Below are 21,452 nucleotides of genomic sequence, written 5' to 3'. Positions count from 1 at the left end.
GCGTAAGCGAACTAGGGACCGCCTGCATGTGAAGTCAGCCTCGCCCAAACAATCCCACGACGCGCCCCACATTGATCTCGACCGCGACGCGACAGCCTCAATCCCCAATCTGGGACCATTGGGACATGCGCAAAGAGGAAGGGCGGTGCCAAATGGAGCAGGCGCAATGGACGACGACGACGACTTTGGCTTTTCCGACTCGGACCTCGACGACCTGCCCGCCAACACGCTGCAGCACCTCGAGGCCAACGCCGTGCGCGCGACACAGCACCAGCAACAGGCCGGCCCAGAGTCCGACTATGGCCTGGACGAGGGCGATGAGGTAGTCAACCTCGACGACGACAATGCGGCAGCACACCATGCGTACAGCGCAGCCGCCCCGCAGTACACGCAGCCACAGACAGACTACGCCTACGACGACAGCAATGGGCAGCAGCAGCAGCTCTACGCAGACCAGATGGAAGTCGAGGAGCAGCCCTACCGCTCGCAGGCCGACCCCGGTCAGCTGCTCTCGCGCATCAAGAAGGTGGGCTAGACACGCCACACGCCATGACGCAGGGCTCTGCTGATGTTCGCAGTTAGAGCAAGAGAAGGCGCGCGAGAGGAAGCAGGCCGACGACCTCAAGGGCAAGCTGCAGACCAAGTCGGGGGAGGCAGACACGCTCAGGCGCCGCCACGACGCCGAAAGCCGCAGCTATGAGCGCAAAATCGCCGACCAGCAGCAGCTGCACAGCTCCGAGCTGGCCAAGATGAGGGCAGAGATCGAGAGACTGCGGCGCGAGAAGGAGCAGGCCCAGACGGACAACATGTTCAACCAGCACGACAGCATGGCCCAGCGCACGAGGAGGTCCATGCCGTCGAGACCAAAGGGCAAGGCCACCGCAGCCACGAGCCCGGCGGGGACACCGAAGCGCGCGCAGAAGACCAAGGGGCCGCTGGGCGACGGATTCGACGACGACGATGTTGTCATGGCCTCGCCCTCCAAGCTTCGCGATAGGCTCAAGGCTGTGACGCCCAAGCAGGCCAGCAAGCGGAAGCGGACCGTGACTGACCAGAGCCCCATACCACTGCCAGCCCTGCAGCTGAGCGCACCACGCACTCAGCCAAGGGAGAAGGAGATCGATTCTGCTCCCGAGCAAGTCATCGACACTGCGCTCTTGCAGCACTTTCGCGAGGACGACCGCCGCTTCACGCTCCTGCACCGTCTGCTGGCCCATCCTTCCTCAAACGGCGAAGACCGCATACTTGAAGCACTAACACAGCATGCATTCCCCACGCAGCCCTCGAAGAAACTGTCCTCCATCGTGTATGATGCATTAGCTGCCGCCACTGCGTCCGACGTCCACGAGTTGGCCTTGCGCATCTGCAACATTGTTCTTGACCTCTGGAAGCGGTGTCTTGATGAGAGATACTACGACCCCGTCTACCTCATGCTCGATGCGATTCACTTCGTCCTCGCCTGCGAACCAATACAGACCGCCGTGCAGGTCACTGAAAAAGCAGTGCCTCTCATCATTGCCTCTGTCGACTTGGTATCACTGCCAGTCTCAAACGCGGCTAAGCTCGGCGGTAAGGCCGTCGCAAGCCTGTTCACGCCCACCCAGCGAGACATTGCATCCAAGATTGACGTTCTCGACTGTCTGGAGCTGCTCTACCTCATTGCAACCAGCTCTGTGTCTTCGACCGAGTCAGCAGCAATCAGTCGACTGTGGCAAGGCATACCCTCTGGCTTCTGTCTCATGCTGCTGAACAAGGAATACCCACAACCCCAGATCACGCTAATGCTACGGATTCTGAGCACGTCAGCTCTGTCTACCTCAGTTGGTCCCATCGTAGCGGAGGACGAAAGCCAATCCAACGTGGAAGATGCCATCATCGCTCGACTCACCAATCTCTTTACCGAGATACCCAAGCAGATACCAGACCCATCCGCAAAATCGCCGCCAGCCGCAGTCACTGAAGCGGAAGTATGGGAGATGCGCCTCCTGGTGCTGATGGTCCTGACACAGTTCTCCATCTCCAAACACGGCTGCATACGACTTGCACAGAACCCACTTTGCATTGGTCGGTTGATCAAGTACCTTGATTACTGCATCAACACGCTATATCGACAACCACTGTCACCCACCCAAGACCAGAAGATTGAGTCAATCAACGCGACGATGAAGCTCATCTACCACATCGCCACCAGCAATCCCGGCCTGGATATCAAAAGTAAACTCGTCAACACGCTAGGTGGACAGCACTCCTATCTCGTTGCCCTCTCGCGCCTCACATTCAGCGAGGGTCTGATGCTCGAAGCCGGTATTGAGGACGCAGTGGTTGACATGGCGCATTCCATCCTCGACGAAGGCTTGAGCCTCGAAGAGGGCGACGCATTTGGCATGGTATTCAGCAGTGGTAGTAGCGTGTAAGATACCCGTCTTAGTTTAGTCAAAGTTTTTGCAACCACGCGTACCGGCTTTCGGCGAGTCTTTGCATATCCTATATCCCACATAATTAGGCGTTCCCTTCACCATCATCGATCCGAACACAGCAGCATCTTCAGATTGTGACTAGAAATATCCTTTATCATCCCAGGGACTCCTCCTCCCCGCCCACTCTTCAATCGTCGTCAATCGCACCCCCAGTTCCTCCACCACTTCACTCATATCCACCCTAAACGGCTCGTCCTCCGCCTCGTTGTAATACGTATACGCCTTGAACATCTGAGCGACTATCTTTTCCCCCTCCAATCCCCTCCCCTTCATACTCTCACTAATCCTCTGGCAAAAATCCGCCACGCTCTGATTCTCACACGCCAACTCGCGTCCCCACGCCCGCGACAACTTCGCCGTGAGTTCCGACAACACAACCGTCTCCGGCCCGCCGACTCTAATATCCCTCCCCGCCATCTCAGGCCGCCGCGCAGCCGCCAGCATAATCTGCGCCACGTCGTGATGACACACCCAACTCACGCGCAAATCAGGCTTGTGGCAGTACACCACCCGCCCCTCCTCGCGAATCGGCCGCACCGCCCACCCCTCGAGCAAATTGTCCAAGATACACAACCGGCTCGACAGAGAATATCACCGGGCACGCCTGAGTCGCGCGCCAGAGATTGGCGCGGATAGCGCGCGCGATCGTCTTGTGCGGTTATGCCCTGCCTGTAGCGTGAGAGGGATGGGCATCGACGCATTAAACACCATCAACCGCACACCTGCTTTCTGCGCTGCTACAGCGACGTTCCGCGCCCCGGCGATGATCGCGGCAGAGGGGTTGAAGCTGGTGCTCGGCAGGTTCACGAAGAGTGTGTCTACACTTTTGAATGCGTGGGCGAGGGCGGGCAGGGAGGAAAAGTCCGCGGCGACGTGTTGGATGCGGTGCGAGAGGGAAGGTTGGAGGGCCGGGGGCGTGCGGGATATCGCGGTTACCGTGTGCGCGTTGTGCGCGAGGTGGTGCAGTTGGTGCAGGCCTTGGATGCCGGATGCGCCGAGGACGGCGACGTGCATTTTTTTTATTTTATTTTATTTTGGTGGTTTGGGGAGGAAGGAGGGAGGGAGGATTGGGAGAAGTGGAATCGAAATAAGGGTTGGCTTGTAGAGTGCTTGCTTTCTCTCTCTTTTTTTCCCCTGACTGTTTTGTGCGTTTGTTGTGGTGTTCTTGCTGTTGGCGTTTGTTCAATTCTTGGGTTGAGGAATTGGTTGGTGGGTGAGGATGGAGTGGATGGAGGATTTGCGGTGGCTGTTGTGGTTGGGAGTCGTTCTTAAAGATACTTTTGTTATCGTGAGGTGGTGGTGTAGTTGCGGATACGTTTTTCCGGGTTTTCTTTTGGTTTACTCCGCATTCTGGCATATGTCTATGTGGTACGAGTTATGATGCACCATTACCAAACAACGGTAAAGTGGCATATCAAAGACGTTGGCCGGGCTTAGTTGGTGCTCTGGTGTGCAATATGTTCTGTAGAAGCCAGAGATCTGACCTGACCACCAACCTGGCAGAAGACCTTGCTACGAGATGCAGGAAAATATGTCCTACCGAAAGTTCAAATCATTCTCGTGCTCTTTGCAGTTGCAAAATTAGTAATCGGACACGATATGTGTTGATCTTGGAGTACGTGGTCCATGTGCGGAATGCAAGCGGATGACGCAATGCACTGATCTGTGAGAATTGGGCTGCGATTCCGGGAGCTCAGATTCTCGACGCAAATGTGATACGAGTACGGAAAGAGTAAAGCCGGATGATCTGATAATGCGTGGTGGTTGACCGAGCGTATCTCGCGCGTTGAGCTATGTCAGACGGGCCGGGCTTGGACACCGAGCCATGGACTTGTAAGTAACCAGCCTCAAGATTTGACTCAAGGACGCGCATAGTCACAGTAAATGCGGGCAGACCTGAGTACATGAGAGCATAGAATAAGACCCGTCTTCCTTGAATAAGAGCTTCTTGGCGAAATTTTCCGGAATGCAACAAGACGCATCTAGCACCAAAAGACGCGGCAGGAAAAGTAAAGAAAACATGGAAATTAGACCATTGAGATCTCACCCACATCATTTGGAAGCAACCATCGGCGCCGAGAAGTCCGTCTTACAATACAACGAGTAAGCCGCACAAAGCTGGACGGGAACGGAAGGGTGAGACCCGTCCGTCCACCCAAAGGCTACCGCACAGTAAGAATCGATCTCGGCGGTACTCAGGCATGGTTAAATACATTTTCACACACGGATGCCTCGCCTCACTATTCTCGCCCTGGGATAAGCTTACTTTGTATCTGAAGCTGGGCCAAGCTTTTGTCAGAAGCTTATATCCCACACATATGCGGTTTTGAAAAGCGGTGCTGTGGCCATCAAGTCAGATCAGAGCTTTGTGGCATTGTAGTTTCAGGCTGTTGACGTGAGTTGTCGCCCATCAACTGCACACAGGGTTGAGTCTGCTCGCAGTCAGGATCGTTTCGATCCTACGGCGAGTGCTCGGTCGCATGGTTCGTGGCTTCATCTTCGCCAGGCATATTAGCGTGGGGTCGCGAGGTGCTAGTCAATACGTGGCCGTCGTATAACGGGAGCGCACGGCACCATAGGTGGAAAGCGAATTTCTGCGATTTCAGCACGTAATCTGAGCCTTGTAAAGATGTCTCATTTCTGATCGGTGCAATGTTGGATGTATGCGACCGAGCTCCCGTGTTGTGTGTGTTTGAGGGAAAGACTGCCTCCAACAATGACGATCATTGCGATGCAATGTCTAGCGTCCGAAGAAGCTCCTAGGCTTGACCATGTCTCCACCTCCGTGTTCTAGCAGGCTTCTAACCCGCAGAGTCAAATATCCGAAGGAAGTCGCTACGGCCCAATGACAGTCAGCCTTCCTACATGTGAGGGGAAATCCTCCCTGGTTGCAGACTAGGGTGGTTGACGCAGGGGAAAAGAGGTGAAGGGTGGGCTGCTCGGGGTCCACGATGCTGGAGATCGACCAACACCACGATCAACGAGCCGATCTCAAGAGTCAAGCAAAGCAGCGCACATCATCCACGGCATTGGGAGTGCGATCGACACTCGAAAATTCTCTCCAACACTCCAGCTTTCGCGCATGTAGAAACTGTTCTCGTACGCAAAACCTCCGCCCAAACTCTATTTCTGAGCCGGCAGCGGCTAAGTTGTTCGGTGCCGCTGCATAGGCGACCTAATACGCTCCCCAGTACCGTACGCGATCGTAACTGATGCTTCCATCAACTTAGCGATGTCTCACCCCAGGAGCATGGAAGCAACACACCGGAATGCGGCCGGCTCGGCAACCACGAGGAGGCTTAGACCACCCTCCATTATCAGTATGGGTATTTGAGTGGAGTACTTGTCCGCTCGATGTCCGCCGGTTCTGCAAGGTGAGATCTAAGGCGAGCCACGGTTACTCTTCCATGCTCGGTGTGATTCTGAAGCTATGGGGTTGATACACCAACCTTTGTGGCAACGACAGGCTGCTATTGAAGCAGAGGTCAGTCAACTTACTATCTCCATATGACGAGCAGTATACTGACGAGTAGCTCAGCTCGATCCAGCCTTTCTCGCCGAGTCGCGCCAGGCTCAGATACTTGTGGGCAATATCGTCGCACAAGTCATTGGGTCTCTCTTCTTCTTTCTACGAGCATATTCTCGCCTAGTCGTCACCAAGACTTGGAGAACAGAGGACTACATCCTGCTAGCAGCATGGGTTAGTGCACCCTCGCTCTGACCTCACTTGTCGTCACTCATGCCATGACAGCTCTGCACGACGGGTTGGACCTGTTGTCAATACGGCCAGATCAGACATGGCGCGGGACGTCACTTCGCCGCCCTCGAACCCAATGACCCCGTCATGTCCCAGAAATACGCCTACGCTGCTCAAATCCTCCTCTTCCCTGCCCTGGCACTACCCAAGCTCAGCATATGCTGCACCTATCTGCGCATCTTCTACACAGCAAAGTGGTCCCGACACATGATCCAAGCCCTCATGGTCCTCCTCGTCCTCCTCATCATCCCCATGGACATCGAAGTGATATTGCAATGCCGCCCCATCCACGTCTACTGGTCCGAAGGCCGCCCACCGTCCAAATGCCTCGACGACATCGCCGGCTTCTTCGTCTCGGGAACACTCAACATCGTCGTCGACGCCGCGCTCATGGCCATTGTCCTGCCTCGCGTCATGGGTCTCAAACTGCACCGGCGGCAGAGATACGCCCTGATGGGCGTCGTGCTACTCGGCACGCTCGCCATCGTCGCAGGCATAATCCGCATGGTGCGCGTGGGCCAGATCTTCGAACGCGTAGGCGGCTTCGACCCTTCTTGGGACGCATACGACATTTCGATTTGGACGAATACTGAGATCTGGGTTGCAATGATCTGTGCGGCCGCACCGGGCATTAAACCCGTTCTCGTCAAGATACTGCCCAAGCTACTGGGCACAACGCTGCGCAGTCGTACGCGGACGAAGCCTTCGGGCGGTGCGACGGGGCCGTCGATCGAGATGGGGTCGAAGTGGAAGCGTAATACACGGGCGAGTAGCCATGTGCATGCGCAGACAAGCGAGACGGCCCTGGCGAGTGTGCAGGGCCCATATACAGAGTGTGGGAGGGGCGTTGATGACGATAGCATTAGCGAGGATAGGAGTGAGCGGTTTGGTCGACGCGCCAGTGATGAGGAAGGCATCATCTACAAGAAGAGTGAGATATCGGTACAAGTTGCACCACGATAGTACATTAATTATAGCTACGAATTGAACGACCTCAGAATTTGATCATGTGTTATTGCGACTTGCATGTGTTGTTCCCCTTTCACCTCGATCCCGCTCTGTTTGATGATTGTCGCGTAAATACCACGACTAACTTTTCGTTTCCTAACAACAGGATAGAGTTTTTTATAGTATAGTCTGTATATCAGTCAATTCAAGTCTCTGTCATAGGAATTCCCCGACCCAATCAATGGTAAGAATCTGAGGTTCTCCTCGGGCTCCGGCCGAATAGTCGCCCGAATTTCTATATTTTTGCAAAAGGTTACTCCGTGAAGCACCGGTTCGAGCCTCTGTTATTCTGGACGATTTTTATCTTTTTGCTCATCTGCGTGCAATTGTAAGAGGGACATGACGCACAGCTTGTGTGTCATAACAATGACAAGAGAAATTGCTGTACATGTGATCAGCCTATGCCTTGATCCAGTGAAAGAAACGAGGTAATGATATCATTTCAGCTCGAAGCGTTGCAAACTACACAAAAATTCAATCTCATTCTACACTCTTCGAACCAATATCTCAACTCCACTGCAAATCACCACTTGCAAACGCATCACACAATTCTCAAGGCTTCTGACACTGCGAATAATACTCATCAACCTTGACACACACCAGCCCCTCCACACACTTCGTCGGCCCCGTATACGTCTGTCCACCACACTGATCATACAACTGTACCACGGTCGGCACCGGCCCCGACGGCTTCGTACTCGTGCCCTGCCTCGAGCTTGTCTGCGGATTTGGCCGACCTGTCCACGTGCGGCGCGAGCGTGTCGATGTCGACGTGGGTTTGGCTGGCGGTGGCACATCACTGGTCAGAGGTTGGCATTGCGAGTACCCTGGCATTGTCAGTTGATGTGATTATATGAGGGGGAAGGAGGTGGGTACATTGATCTATTTTCACGCACTGAGAGTTTTGGCAGCGGGTTGGACCAGTCCAGGATTGGCCGCCGCATTGGTCCCAGGGCTGGGCGATGGTGGGTTGCGCGGAGGGTGTGGTGGTGGTTGTTGGGGTGGTGCGCGTGCTTGCTGGATCTGCGAGACCTGTGGATGTTGGATTAGTGCTTGCTATTTGGGATGGAGGTCGACGTCTTACAGTAGTAGGAGTTCTCGTCTACAAAAGTGCAGACAGTACCTCCGACACAACGAGTTGGACCTCTGTAAGTTTTGCCTCCGCATTGGCCGCCTGGCTGCACGGTACCTGACGAGATCGGTGCGGAAGTTGTTGGAGTTGGAGTGGGTGTGTTTTGTCCTGGTACCGGATCGTCGTTACGTCTACAGTTGGATATGTACGACAACTGCTCGGGACAGGTGACTTTTTCCCAGCTCACAGTGGGGTTGTCAGCGTTGCGGAACCAGTCGAAGCGCCAGTAACAGCCGGCCTGGAGAGGTGCTGGTAGAGCATCACAGTCGTCACGATGGGCGACGCCGCCATAGTCGGCGCCCCAAACATCGACCCCGTATTCTTTCGTGCAGCCTTGAGTCGAGCCCTCGCCACCGCCAGGAATGGCAAGATTAAACTGGTCGCCTCCGAGGTCGTTGCCAGTAGTGGTGACTTGTACGATCATCTTCTTGCCATTGACCGGGCCGGAAGTAAATGTCAAGCTAATTGGAGTGTCAGTACACCGCATTACTGCCTCATTTAGCACTCGAACCAAACTTACGAATAACACGAGCAGCACCATGCGGTCTCGTTTGAAGCTGCCAGGTTTACACCGGCAAAGCCATAAGCTAGATCAGCATTGGCCGCCCAAGGACTGAGATCAGAGCAACCGAACGATCCGCCACCACTGTCGCAGCCATCTCGTCTTGCTGGACTATCGAGGAAGTTGTCTTGTGCATCGCAGGATAGCACTGGCTTGCTGACCGGCGCTTTGTTGCTCCAAGAACAAGAGTTTTTGCAGCATGACCATCCACGAGTAGTGGATCCTGTACCTTGAACTGCGCTGCTGGCGGCGTAGGAAGTAGCCAGGAGTCCTAGCGCAACTATTGGAGTAGAGAAAAACCGCATTATGCCCGAGAAAAGCACAATGTTGTTGCAATAGAGTGATGAAGATGGACGATGCGAGTATCGCAGATGCTGAGATGCGATGGAGAAGCCGATACTTATACATACACTGCTGCTGAAGCCACAGCCAAATCATTTCGCACTTGGGCATCTTTGAGCCATTATTGAGCTCATGGGTAATGCAAAATTGCTCACCATCCCGTGCTGCTCGACATGAATGTTATCAGCTCTATTATCAACCCAGGTACCATATTGCGTTCGCGGCTGGTAAGTGTCGTTCATCTATCGATCTGATCGTGCACCAAATCTGGCTGAAGCATCTCTTGTCGATTTATTTGATTTAGCTCGGGCCAATTGTTCGCATGAATAATTGGGAATACCACGGAACGGGCCTGCAACATGCCTCGATCGGTAGAGCCAGGCGCCTCAAAATTTCCGGCAGTTAGAACGCTCGCATTCCTTCCTCGATCTAGACGAGCCATGCCGTCTTTACTGCAGTGCTGAGCCCTGTGCTAATTTTACACTCATGCTATTGCCCTTTCCATGTTCGAAACGATACCGGTAATTGATGGCGTGCCCGCACAATGGTATTACACACGCTATCTGAAGATAGCCGTCCCAAGTTTTGAAGCACTGTACCAGTAAGCAGATCTGCAAAGACATTCTACCTGATTGCTCCCTTCACTCGATTGGTAAACAGCTTTGCGCCACTTCATATCCGTAGACCACATATAGGTCGCTCGATGTGGTATGCTTCCAGAAAGTCTACTCATATGCGTTGTGCCGCTGTGGCGTTTCGTGTGGTCGTAATGTTCGGCCACTCCACATTGTTGAGGGACACTTTCCGCGCCGACAGAAAGCGTCTAGAATGCTCACACTGCTGTGGAGAAGCTTACGGCATTCCTGGAAGCGGTGCTGCGCCGTGCTGTGGTCCCAATCCCACGCAGAACACACGCGCGATGATCCTCCCGTCCGCAACCAGACTGATGGAACCCAGGGGCTTGAACGATCTGGTGGGTCACAATGTCGCAATCCAGGATTCTGAACCTTTTGCTAGCACACAAACTGTAGTGCTCTCTTCATCTCGGTATATATGCGAGTGAGCGTGCTTGCATACCCGGCATAAATAAGCACTATGGATCTCCACAGGCTCTCTGGTAGCGAGAAGCAATGACCACATCGACTCTCGAACGCACGCGCATCATTCCGCCCTCACGGAGACGATGTATCCCACATACAAAACACAGTCGGTAGCATCTTCGCAGCAAGACGTTTTGGATGCGCCGATACAGGGTCGCAACGGCGAGTCTGTTGCGGAGTGTCAAGCGAACTGAATTTCCGCGACTTGGTAGCGCTATGAAAATCGGGCTTTAACGACCCACGTGGGCCACGCTGTCAATTTGCACACCGTTCTTCGATCAGCTGCGCTTTTGACGCAGGCATCAAAGCGACACTACCCCGGGTGTTGGCGTTGTGCCTAACCAACACCAAGTGACGAACGTGGACATGCAGAGAATATTGCGAAGTCAACCCGAGTAGCACCGCGGTGTAGTGGCTCGTGAGACTGCAGCCAGGCGACCACCAACTCCAATCATGCGCTCTGGACCAAACTTCCCTCTATCAGCGGACTGGCTCGTGAACAGTTGCTGCCCTGCGACTAGCCAATCACGATGACCTGGTCCGTGACTATGGCCCGCCAAGTGCAGATATTCGGGCCTACCCTCACTCGGACGGGGGTTTACCTGTCAATGCATGGCTACGATCGTCGCAGCAGTGTCAATCCTTTAACTCTTGCACTTCAAAGTGCGCCTTTTCCACCTCAGTCCAGGATCTTTCTCGAACTTTTGCTTTGCCAGACCCGTTTGTTCGCGCTCTATTCCGGAAACTGCCCCGTCCTGGTTCAACAAGATCTCCTCGCATTCCAGAAGGCCCACACACTTTTCGTGTGACAGCAATCTAACCCCGCCCGCCTCTCTCATTGAGGAGGCGTCACACGACAGGTTACTCGACACCATGACCGGCGTACTCATCGTATGGGCCAAGCTCCCGGCACGAGGCTGTCGACTGGTATGAACAAGAGTATCTCCCGGACATGCGCTCACAGTTTGCACAACATACGCTGCACTGTGAGATTACGCAAACTGGCCTCGAAGGCCAAAAAGTCGGTGTGCTCGACGCTCCGTGGCCATTGTGCGCTATCTATGAAGTCGAAAATGCAAGGGAGGCCACGGCGAAGTGCTACGAAGAGCGAAACCACCCACCCGCACATTTGTTCAAAAACCGTCTAGCAGATGCTTGTTTCGACGTGCGGACATTCGTCGAGCTAAAGAGATGGGAGAATGAAGAGTGGGACAACACCGGTGCGTTAATGTGCAAAGTCACGTGATCTTCTCATCTAATCTTGGCACAGATGTGTCAGCCATCGAGAGCGTTACTTGCCTGGAATGGGCAGTTCCCGTCGACATGCAGGAGGAAGTCTTCAACTTCTACACAGGGACCGTGGTACCTTTGATCATGGGGAGCCCAGAGGTGCTACGACTGCGCATCCTCGAAGTCGACAACGCCATAACACAGCGTGGCTCAACCTTGGGAACTAAAGACAAAAAGACAGTGCACACTTTCCTCACCATAGTTGAGATGGAGAGTGACGAGTGGCCTTGGGATGTCGTTATGGAACTTGCGGAGGACAAGAACTGGGAAAAGTATTTTGAGAAGCAAGATGTGGTGGGACGTGTCCTCCTGTTTCTACTGTGACAATTGCTAATCGTATTATAGAAATGGAGCATCAGTACATATCTGGTGAAGAGGGCATACACCGAGGCGGACAAGCCCCGATCTGCTGGTTGATGCGTCACGTGCCGATCACGTCAACGTCGCCCATACCAGCAATTTTTCACGACAACGACCTCAGATGAAGGCGCTAGTCGACGAGCTCTGAGACGAATCAAAGGTGAAGAAACACAAAATGATATACCTAAACTGCAGAGCAAGTACAATTTTCCAATCAACAACATTCAACGTGTCCAGCACATGTCTATACCAATCTCACATGCATCATCGTCTGACACCACACCCTCACAACATACAGCTTGTCCGAGTCGGTCGCAGCCGCATACTCCGCCTCGCCCAGCTTCCGCACCAGATCTGCTGGACACGTCTCGTCGTCGTCGGCAAACTTGATGTTGCGAATCTCTTTGTAAATTCCCACAGACGTATATCCCAGGACTCCTACCGCACCTAGCGCATCCGCATTAGCATGAGGCGCGTTGAAGCAATGAGTGACTACTAACCTGCAGTAGGCTTACACACCAGATTTCCGACTCCCTTTGCGAATCCAGTGACAACGCCCAGCGCACCATTACGCTGCGCGCCCTGGACAGGTTTCATAAAGAGGTCGAGCAATCCGTCGCCCAAGCCATAAGCAAAGCTCTTTGTCTCCATTAGCTCGTAACAACAACAGCATTGCACGCGAACATACCTTCGCCCCAACCCTCATCCCACTCTTCACCCCCGTAACGTTCTCATAAACCCTAACCTCTTCCCCATACGCCTTGGGCAAATTATGAAAACCCCGCGTAACCCCGTTCAATACCACCATCGGCGTCTTCAAGCTCGCCGTCACAATCCTGCCCAAACCCTTGCCTGCCTCGAGCGCAACCTTGCCTGCGGCTTGCGGCGCGCCGAGCAGTTCGCGGCCGGTCAGCGGCTGCGTGTTGCCGTTTGGATTCTCGCGCTGTGACGATTCGTAACGGCGCAGCACGGGCGTGGCTTGACGACCAAGCTCGACGGGGCCGGCAACGAGGCCGAGCGAGATTTCGCCGACGGTGTCGTAGACGCCTAGCAGGATGCCGGAGATGGGGTCTGTGGGGTCGCGGCGGGCACCGGGGTGTTGGGATATTCTGTTCATATGAGTTGCGTACACGGGAAGATGGAGGTTGGACGTACAGTTCGAGGTCTTTGGCACAGATCAAGCCTTCTTTAACCAGGACTGTGGCGGCGAGTGGTGAGAGCGCCATTTTCTTGCGCTTCATGAGCCAGATTGCGGGTCGGTTGGGGAGGAGACTGCAGGCCTGGATGCCGATGAGAGAGACGATAGTCGCGGGCTCGGTGAGGTAGTGCGAGAGAACTGGGTCTGGCCCGGTCGGAGCAAGAGGAGCGTTTCCTCTTGCCCGCTCTTGTAACACATGGAGAGGAGTTGCTGGTCGGGCAGGTTCTGGATGCTCATTGACTGCACGCGGAAAGGCCAGGGCAAATGCTTCACGATCGGGTGACCGAGACGGCCCATCCGGTTTTTCTTCCTGGACTTCTTCGGCGTCGACTGTTTGTTCGCCTTCGGCTATGGATTGGGTGTATGCTGGTGGTGTAACGATGTAGAGGTCTGCGTTGTTGTCTTCTTCGACTTGTGGCGGATCGCTGTTCACATCTGCATCTGCTTCGTATCATAAGCGTCTGTCTATTTCAGACTGGGTGATGCAGACATACCATCAACGAGCCTTATAAGAGGAGTACTGGTGTCGGTGATCACTTGCTCCATGGACGCCGATTCAGTGGCAGCGTTTGCAGGTGGTGAGTCTGCTGAGGCCATGTTGTTTCCTTCCTCAAACTTCAATCAACGCTTTACAACAATATACTAAAATTTGCTTGAAGAATTACATTCTCTACATATGTACCTTTATCAGTGTCTGCCTAAGCCAAGATATTCGCGTGTTGGTTGAAGTGAATTCGCGCTAGACCAGACGTAGAGGGGCGCAGCTGGCCGCCTAGAGTTACAATTGGACTGAAGCTCGCAACAGCCTCTGGCACTCTAGGGACCCGAGTATGTAAGCTTGGGCAGGGACCTCTCTTGGGACGCCTTGCGCGGGGTTCGCAAGCTCTTCTGGTTTTGGAGTAGGTCGCAACGCGACGCCTCCACACTATTGGATAATTCATGGGGTCGCACGATTCTTACATCGAATTCTGAAATATGCTGTATTGAACGCGTGTAGGTTTGGAGGGATGACAGACTGTCGTGAAGGAGGGTGACGCGTTGCGGAACACTGATAATATTATCGGTCCTTTTCATAAATCTGCGGGACCAAGGTTTCCGAATCGAGATGGACATGCTTGAAGACGTGCAGATCTCCTCTGCTTACAATCAAATTGATAAGTGAGTTATCGACACTTCACGCACTGGCGTCATAGCACTCTCCCATCACGTCGCCATGCAATCTTGCATAGGAGCGAAAGGGTCTATCGTCATACTTGCTCTTTACAAAGCACAGCTTGCCTGAAAAATGCAAGGCTTTGTGTATTGAATCCGTTTCCGATCGAAGATTGGATCCGGGGAAAAATGAGCCTGGTCACATGGTGTGATCGTGCTGAAATACTGTGTACGATGTGTCGCGGAGCTGCCGCGTGCAGAGAAATTGCGTAAGCATTTCTTCCGACAATCCCATGAGCTCGAAGTCAGTTTCGCGTGTCTTTCCCATCTGTCACAAGGTCAGTATAGCGTCTCGGGATAGTTTCGTCATAGAGGTGGCTTACACGTTGAGGAATTACCAAAGAGGTATCCCATCACATCGGGGATATATACCATCCTGAAAAGAGTGGAACCTGTCGCGCATACTGTGTAACAGGGGAGTAGCGTGCATAGTTGGCCTGACGAGCGTGGTTTGCCGTTTCGCAAATTTTGATGTGTTGCATGGAAACGCTGACATGGTGACCACCGTGATTCGGACTTATAGCTCCATGTGCGATGCAAATATAAGCAAGCTACAGTTTGCAATTGCGGACGTTATTCGTGAAGAGGTGTCTCTGCCTAAGAAACGTTGTGGAAAACCCCATTTCAAAACAATTTTGGCCGAACATGACATGGGAACGAAAAAATGTCGGGTGGGTCGAAAGTTGACAACGTGAATCTGAATGGTATCGAAAATCAGCAGAACCGCCTGATACTGAGACATGTGAAGTCGACGACAAAGATTTCGTCACTAGTGGATCGTCAAGGGTTCCGATTGGCCTGTCTCGAGGTATTACGCCCGACGAACGACCATGCTCGTCGAGCGGTCCTAGACATGCGGAATGATGCCTGACAGCCTAAAACTGATCAACAATGGCCCGTTGGCAGTTTCACCGTTGCGCCGACAAATGGGAGTGTCCTGGAAAGTCCACCAGTGAGACGGTTCGCCTCTCGCTGTACATATCGTATGAGTCTTGAGTCTGAGCACGCGTCGTGTTGGCCGACCATGTCCATAAGCTCGAGCATTCCACCCCGCAGCATTGCTACTTCTGCCTTCAACAACTTATTCCTGCGCTCGACTTCGCGAGCCCGCTCCACTAGGTCGTCTTGTTGTCTTTTTTGCTTACTCCTACACTTGCTTGCAGCTTTGCGGTTCTTCTCGAGATATGTAGCTCTTGCTGGATCAAGGCCTACGTCTTTTGTGCCGGGCTTCCGTCCAGCTCGGCACTTTTTCTTTGGGGGGGACTGTGGGTTGAGACTTGTCTGCGAGCTCGTACTGCGTTTATCATATATAGAGTGTTCGCTATCACGAGATTGCGAGCTGTTCGCCGACATCTGGACGCGATTTGGGTCAAAGTTTGCGTTTGTGTAAGACTTGGGAGATGAGCTTCTATGGTTGAAAATTGTGTGCTGTGGCGCTACGGCTGCCGTGTTTCGCTCCATATGTAGGGGGGCTGACGGTCTTGAACATGGACGGCGAGGAGCATCGAATATTTTCAAGAGAGTTGGCCATGGTATTTGTACTGCTCATTGTGTTGCTCATGTCCAGTTGGCTCTCGAGCGAGGTATCCATACACGAAACGGGGAAACGCAGGTAGTCGGGCTCAGTGGCGTACCACTGATTATCGCTTGTAGTGCTAACCCAGGCGTCAGGCATGGGGTAAAAGTCGAACATATTTGAAGTAATGCCGTGAGGAACTTCGGTATCGGGATTCTGGAAGCTAAAGGGAGCCTGTGTTGCGAAATGGTCGGTTGCCATGAGGAAAATCTGGCGAGTATGGTAGGATTGAAGGCTGGCGCGAGAGGTGCAGTCCAATACGTGGTAATTCTAGGCGAAGGCACACTGGATTAATGGATAGCAAGCAAGATTGGGCTAGTGATTATCTGCCAGAAAATGGGAGACAGGTAGGCGAGGACGCGTTTATGCACGAACCGGTAATTCAGTGGGCCAGGCCAGACAAACTCAGTGAAGGGCTAGTCTGCGAGGCTGACGATCATGATGCAACCTTGCTCAGAGACGGCCAGTATATCAGATGCAGAGGAGTAGCATTGTCGCACGACATAGCATGGTATGCTTCACAGGCTTTAGTGCGGCACCCTGTGAGACCATCTCTCGATGGACATGCATCAACAGCATGGCTACGCCATCGCTTCGAGGAGTTTGCTACGGTTGGAGACAGACCCCCTGACGTCTGTCAAGCGTGTGCGGCGCGGCTGGTCGAGCGTAGGGATGTGGTTATCCCGTACGCGAGGCCTAAACCCCCGAATGTACAGTATCACGTACGTATAATATAAACTAGTATAACGTATTATATAACACGCTAAACTAAGATAAGCAAGGCCTTCTTAGAGAGTAAACGTTCTAAGCGTTCTAGTATATCTTCTTATTCCTCTATAACTACTAAATTATTTAAGACGTTTATAAGCTTATTCTTATTATCTAAGTTATTATTATCTTTCTCTACTTTAAGCTTATTAAAATAACTAGAGCTTAAGATTAATATTAAGTCTCTTATCTTAAGGTTTTAGAATAAGTATATAAGCTTCTAAACCTATAAGTTAGTTAGCTAGTTTTAAGCTTTATAGTAGAGAAAGCTATAGAGTAACTAATTACGTTTAGCTGCTCTAGTAGTTAAGGTAATAGAAAGTAAGTATATAGCTAAAGCTTTAAGCTTATTACTATAGTGCTAGTTATACTACTACTCTGCAGAATCTGCGTACTAAGAGAAGCTATTCTATATTAAATCGTTACTAAAGCTTTCTTAATGCTATAAGTAATCTATAAGCTTAGCATATATAGTTTAAGTATACTTAGAGTAGTGCTTTTAGATGTATTAAGCTACCTTCTTCTTTATATAATAGCTTATTATAACTAGACGCTTATTATAAGCTACTAGATTATAGATATATACTATAGTAAATAGTAGGTAGTATACTTAATAGAAGCGTTTCTTAATAATCTTAAGAAGACTAGTAACGTTTAGAGACGTTATATAGGCTAATTACTATATAAGGTAAAAAAAATATTCTATAATTCTTAAGGCCTTAGGTTTATTTGCCTCTAAGATAATTATAACCTCTAAGAAAAGCTTTAAGAATAGCTATAATATTACTAATTACTTCTAGAAGTAGTACTAATAGAGTTATAGTTAGTATATTTTATATATTGCTTGCAATTTAAGTTTAGAGTAATCTCTAAGGCATATTTTAGAGTTATTAATAACGCTAAGAATAAAGATTTTATTAGTAAGAAGTAACTCTATAATATTAAGCTTCTCTTGCTAGCGCGTTTTACTAGGTAATTATAACGCTTATTAGTATTCTCTAGCTATATAAGTAGCCTTATTTAGCGCGCCTATTTATATAGTGCTTAATTTAAAGTACTTAATAGTCTCTATAGTAATTTTAAGCAGTTAGATAATATCTAAGGTCTCTAGAATATTCTCTACTATTAAATTTATAGTATAGAATATATAACTAAGCATAAGAAGCTTAGAATAGTATTTCTTTAGCTCTGCATAAGCTTTTTTTATATTACTAGCATTATTAGTTATTACTATAATTACTATATTGCTGCTGCTAGGTATCTTAGCTATTATTCTATCTAAGCTATAAGCTAATACTTCTCTAGTATACTACTTACTGCTAGTAATCTTACTTTTAAGAAAAATTATATGCTAATATATTACTATAACGTAGTTAATAAGCGCCTTGCTATGCTAGTTTATCTAATTATCTAATATAATTATAAGCTGCTTAGCTAACGCTATAAGTATCTAGTCTATCTATAACTTTATATGCTTATATACCTTATCTAGCAAAGTATTAGTAACTTTCTAGCATATTAGAGGCACGTATAATAAGTAGAGACGCTAGAGAAAGCGTAGAAAAGCAGAGTTTTTAACCTTAATACTATATTAGTAGTAAGTAAGCCTATGTATAAAGCAATACTAATAAAACTAAAAGGGTATACTAGAGCTATAAATAGCTTCTATAAGGCAGTGCGTTATAAGGCTTATTAATTATGCTAAGCTTATAAAGTATTTCTCTCTATTAAGCGTGCTTTAGCACTACTATTTTCTTAGTACTTTAATACTATAATTATAGCGCTTATATAGCTTCTTTAGTAGACTTAGATACTTTAATATATGCTTATCTAGGCGTATAATACTATAGTTATACTAGGTAGATCTATAGAACTTATAAGTAACTACTAAGGCCTTCTCTAAGCGTAGCGCCTAGATAATATTACTCTATTTAAAGTTGCTAGCAGATAATTTTAGCATAGAAATAAGCTTAACACTAAGAAAATTAAGTATATAATAATATATATAAGTATAGATAGCTTTAAAAGTTAATAATAATAAGTAGCTGCTAGGTAGCAGTACTAGCCTCTAAACGCGTCTATAAAACTTAGAAAACACGCCTAATTTTAGTCTATGCATAACAAGGGTAGAGAAGCGTCCTATACGCGAGCTTAATATAGCTATACGTATAGTATTAATACCGTACATTCCGTACATCCGTACGTACGACCCACATCCCTAGTCGAGCGAGCCGTCGCTGTGTTGATCCGGTTACAGATCCCGCAGCGCTGTGATATTCCAGACCCTGGCATGCGATGACCCGGTATTTGTTGCCGAAGCCAATCAAAGATCTGTACCCCGCTGTGAGGAGAAAAAGAATCGTTAGAAGAGTTAGATGGGTGAATAGGTAAGGTCGTCGCGAGAGCCGGCTGGTGGCGAGGGGCAGCTGTCAGCGAACATTATAATAGTGTTTCGCACGTTGCAAAAGGGCCGTGAAGGACCGAAGCGCGATCGTTTGACATCAAATGCCCGCGACCGAAGGGCTGCTGTCGACCAGGTCTGATTTGGGCCTAGTCTAGTTTAGCAAACTTTCGCCCCGGTGTCATCATCCCTCACCAACCACCAACAGTATCAATGAAACCACTCTCCGACTAGCTTTTTGCAGATGCGTATTTGCTATCTCCGCGCGGTTGTGGGCCTTGCACTCGCTTGCGGGGAAGCGCTTCGTGAACCGGATCGGGAGCTTTTCCACGGGATACCTTGTGAGCTCGTACCACGTGCAGACCTTCTCTGCAGCTATGCAGCTACATCAAGACTTTCCTGAGCCGCAATCATTCTCAATGGCATTTCCCAGTATGAGATACGCCGAGCTGATCCCTCAATATCCGCTATATTCACTATCTTCGACACGAGATGAAGCACACATTCTCCTGTTAAGGCTCATGTGCGCCTCAGAAATGAATCGAAGGGATCAGATACGTCCTTGTATGGAGAATTGACAAGTAGGAGTTTCTAAACCAGTTGCGGTTGCCAATCTGAGAAAGGCAGAGCTTTGCCTGGAGAGAAATTTTCGCGTAGACGCAGCGATCATCCCCGAACCCCCCACATCTTCCCAACGCTCGCGCTTGAAATGACGTTTCAGTCTAGCTACATACCATCCCTATTAAGTCACTATGAAATTTTATCAGCTGACTATCAGTTCATCGCGGGAATCCTGGCCGAGCCAGGCGCTAGGCACTTCACGCCTTCCCAAAACTTCGGGCCTCGCGTAGCACAAAGCGAGCCTTAACAAACACGCTACTCATTGTGGCTTTCTACCATGGGTATTCTTGAGCTGCTGGTGGCTTTTCGAAGCCTCCAGGTTCACACATACACATCCTGCCCACGGTTATGGACATCAACTAACCATACAAGAAATAGTGTCAGACACGCCATCGTGCATGTATACCTGTCTCGGGTGGGCCATGGCCGATGCGGTGCAGTAAAAAATGCTAATCTAACTACGGGACTGATTCTGCCATCACCATTACCACAGCTTTCAATGCAGAAGTCTGTTTATTAATTTGTGACAATATGCATGCGGTTCAACACATCTGCGTCACAGAGGGAGGACTTGGCGCAAGGCGCCCATGTAGCCTGCCAAACTCTGCTCTCGCAGCCTTTGCCAGCACTATACGCGGGGCTCATTGCAGCTTCAGGCCTTATGTATCACGCTCTAGTGAACTCGTGAATCTCGAGGTGAGTTTCAATGCAGTGTATCTATCGCTGACGTACCAAGTCTAGTTAGCAGAAAAGAATCAGATGACTTCTCATCCTGCATTTTCCAGTTATTCACAATGTTAGAGAATCTCTTTAGCCCTTCTTTGATCATATACCTTGCTCATGAGTTGCACATCATGCTGTGTACACGTCAGGCCCACCCTCGCTTGCTACTAGGGAATCTTCACCGGACCAATTACGAGCTACAAGCCTTCCCCGCCCCGCGCATTGCTATGCGGAAAGGTCTTGGCTTAATCTCTTCTCGATCTTCAAAGCCCCACAACGGGAACAACGTCAGATATGACAAGCGCTATGCATGTCATGCACGACAACCAGTAGTTGTTGCCATGCTAGGTATACATTGGTGCGGCGATATATGCCTTCTACGCCTGCTTTATCGCGCAACCTCTCCTTGTAGAAGATATATGCCACATGCAGATCGACGCTTCAGCATCTTGCCGCGGAGTCTCCGGTGTTCCAGGTTGGGAGCGCGGCAAACAACTCGCCCAGAGCGACACAAAAATGTTATATATGGGCCATCCTGCTTGTAGACCTTCAAGTATGTAGACAGGGGGGAGCATTCACCGGATTGGTACATGCCATCACATCGGCCAAAATTTCCGAGAGCGGCTAATTGAGTGCTACTCTTTTCTTATCGCCTTTTTGGAAGGTACACACGCAAGCTTTTCAGCTGCACGAAGCGCCCGGATCGGATTACCTGCCATAGGGTATGCTGCTTTTGCTCGGATAATCTTTGGTCATTGCAGCAATGTCCGGCTAAAGACAAGTCATGTTGCAACTTACAAAAAAACATCAAGAATATCTTTCTTGTTTTTTGCCGCATGCCAGGGGCTATGTAGAGTGTCTTCTGCCTGTATTTTTAGCAATGGCATAGTAGAGTAAATGCAAACCACGAAGCTCAGGACTCTGT

At 50.4% G+C, this 21,452-nt stretch overlaps 8 protein-coding genes across 8 annotated transcripts; 4 read left to right on the top strand and 4 right to left on the bottom strand.

The window, feature by feature from the left end:
* Window positions 1–166: 166 nt before the first annotated feature.
* On the top strand, window positions 167–2,414 carry SNOG_13365 (hypothetical protein; the record flags this gene model as incomplete). The annotated part of the gene is made up of 2 exons (XM_001803523.1): window positions 167–526; window positions 579–2,414. The coding sequence occupies 2 exons, from the start codon at window positions 167–169 to the stop codon at window positions 2,412–2,414; spliced, it is 2,196 nt and encodes a 731-aa protein (XP_001803575.1).
* A 654-nt stretch (window positions 2,415–3,068) lies between these two features.
* SNOG_13364 (hypothetical protein) lies at window positions 3,069–3,491 on the bottom strand (the record flags this gene model as incomplete). Its single annotated transcript, XM_001803522.1, has 1 exon — window positions 3,069–3,491. The coding sequence occupies one exon, from the start codon at window positions 3,489–3,491 to the stop codon at window positions 3,069–3,071; it is 423 nt and encodes a 140-aa protein (XP_001803574.1).
* A 2,830-nt stretch (window positions 3,492–6,321) lies between these two features.
* SNOG_13363 (hypothetical protein) lies at window positions 6,322–7,197 on the top strand (the record flags this gene model as incomplete). Its single annotated transcript, XM_001803521.1, has 1 exon — window positions 6,322–7,197. The coding sequence occupies one exon, from the start codon at window positions 6,322–6,324 to the stop codon at window positions 7,195–7,197; it is 876 nt and encodes a 291-aa protein (XP_001803573.1).
* A 697-nt stretch (window positions 7,198–7,894) lies between these two features.
* SNOG_13362 (hypothetical protein) lies at window positions 7,895–8,861 on the bottom strand (the record flags this gene model as incomplete). The annotated part of the gene is made up of 2 exons (XM_001803520.1): window positions 7,895–7,979; window positions 8,524–8,861. The coding sequence occupies 2 exons, from the start codon at window positions 8,859–8,861 to the stop codon at window positions 7,895–7,897; spliced, it is 423 nt and encodes a 140-aa protein (XP_001803572.1).
* Window positions 8,862–10,106: 1,245 nt separating this feature from the next.
* SNOG_13361 (hypothetical protein) lies at window positions 10,107–10,572 on the top strand (the record flags this gene model as incomplete). The annotated part of the gene is made up of 2 exons (XM_001803519.1): window positions 10,107–10,251; window positions 10,388–10,572. 2 exons carry the CDS (start codon window positions 10,107–10,109, stop codon window positions 10,570–10,572), a joined length of 330 nt encoding a protein of 109 aa, XP_001803571.1.
* A 596-nt stretch (window positions 10,573–11,168) lies between these two features.
* Window positions 11,169–12,281, top strand: SNOG_13360 (hypothetical protein). Its single transcript, XM_001803518.1, has 3 exons — window positions 11,169–11,598; window positions 11,649–11,962; window positions 12,014–12,281. The coding sequence occupies exons 1-3, from the start codon at window positions 11,331–11,333 to the stop codon at window positions 12,083–12,085; spliced, it is 654 nt and encodes a 217-aa protein (XP_001803570.1). The 5' UTR covers window positions 11,169–11,330; the 3' UTR covers window positions 12,086–12,281.
* SNOG_20142 (hypothetical protein) lies at window positions 12,273–13,823 on the bottom strand (the record flags this gene model as incomplete). The annotated part of the gene is made up of 5 exons (XM_001803517.1): window positions 12,273–12,520; window positions 12,544–12,667; window positions 12,717–13,137; window positions 13,184–13,667; window positions 13,721–13,823. 5 exons carry the CDS (start codon window positions 13,821–13,823, stop codon window positions 12,273–12,275), a joined length of 1,380 nt encoding a protein of 459 aa, XP_001803569.1.
* A 1,500-nt stretch (window positions 13,824–15,323) lies between these two features.
* SNOG_13359 (hypothetical protein) lies at window positions 15,324–16,215 on the bottom strand (the record flags this gene model as incomplete). Its single annotated transcript, XM_001803516.1, has 2 exons — window positions 15,324–15,830; window positions 15,916–16,215. 2 exons carry the CDS (start codon window positions 16,213–16,215, stop codon window positions 15,324–15,326), a joined length of 807 nt encoding a protein of 268 aa, XP_001803568.1.
* Window positions 16,216–21,452: the final 5,237 nt, after the last annotated feature.

This window comes from Parastagonospora nodorum (assembly GCF_000146915.1).
Source record: "Parastagonospora nodorum SN15 chromosome Unknown scaffold_26, whole genome shotgun sequence".
Classification (NCBI taxonomy): Eukaryota; Fungi; Ascomycota; class Dothideomycetes; order Pleosporales; family Phaeosphaeriaceae; genus Parastagonospora; species Parastagonospora nodorum.
Note: the sequence above shows the minus strand (reverse complement) of the source record. Positions and strands in the feature narration are given on the sequence as shown.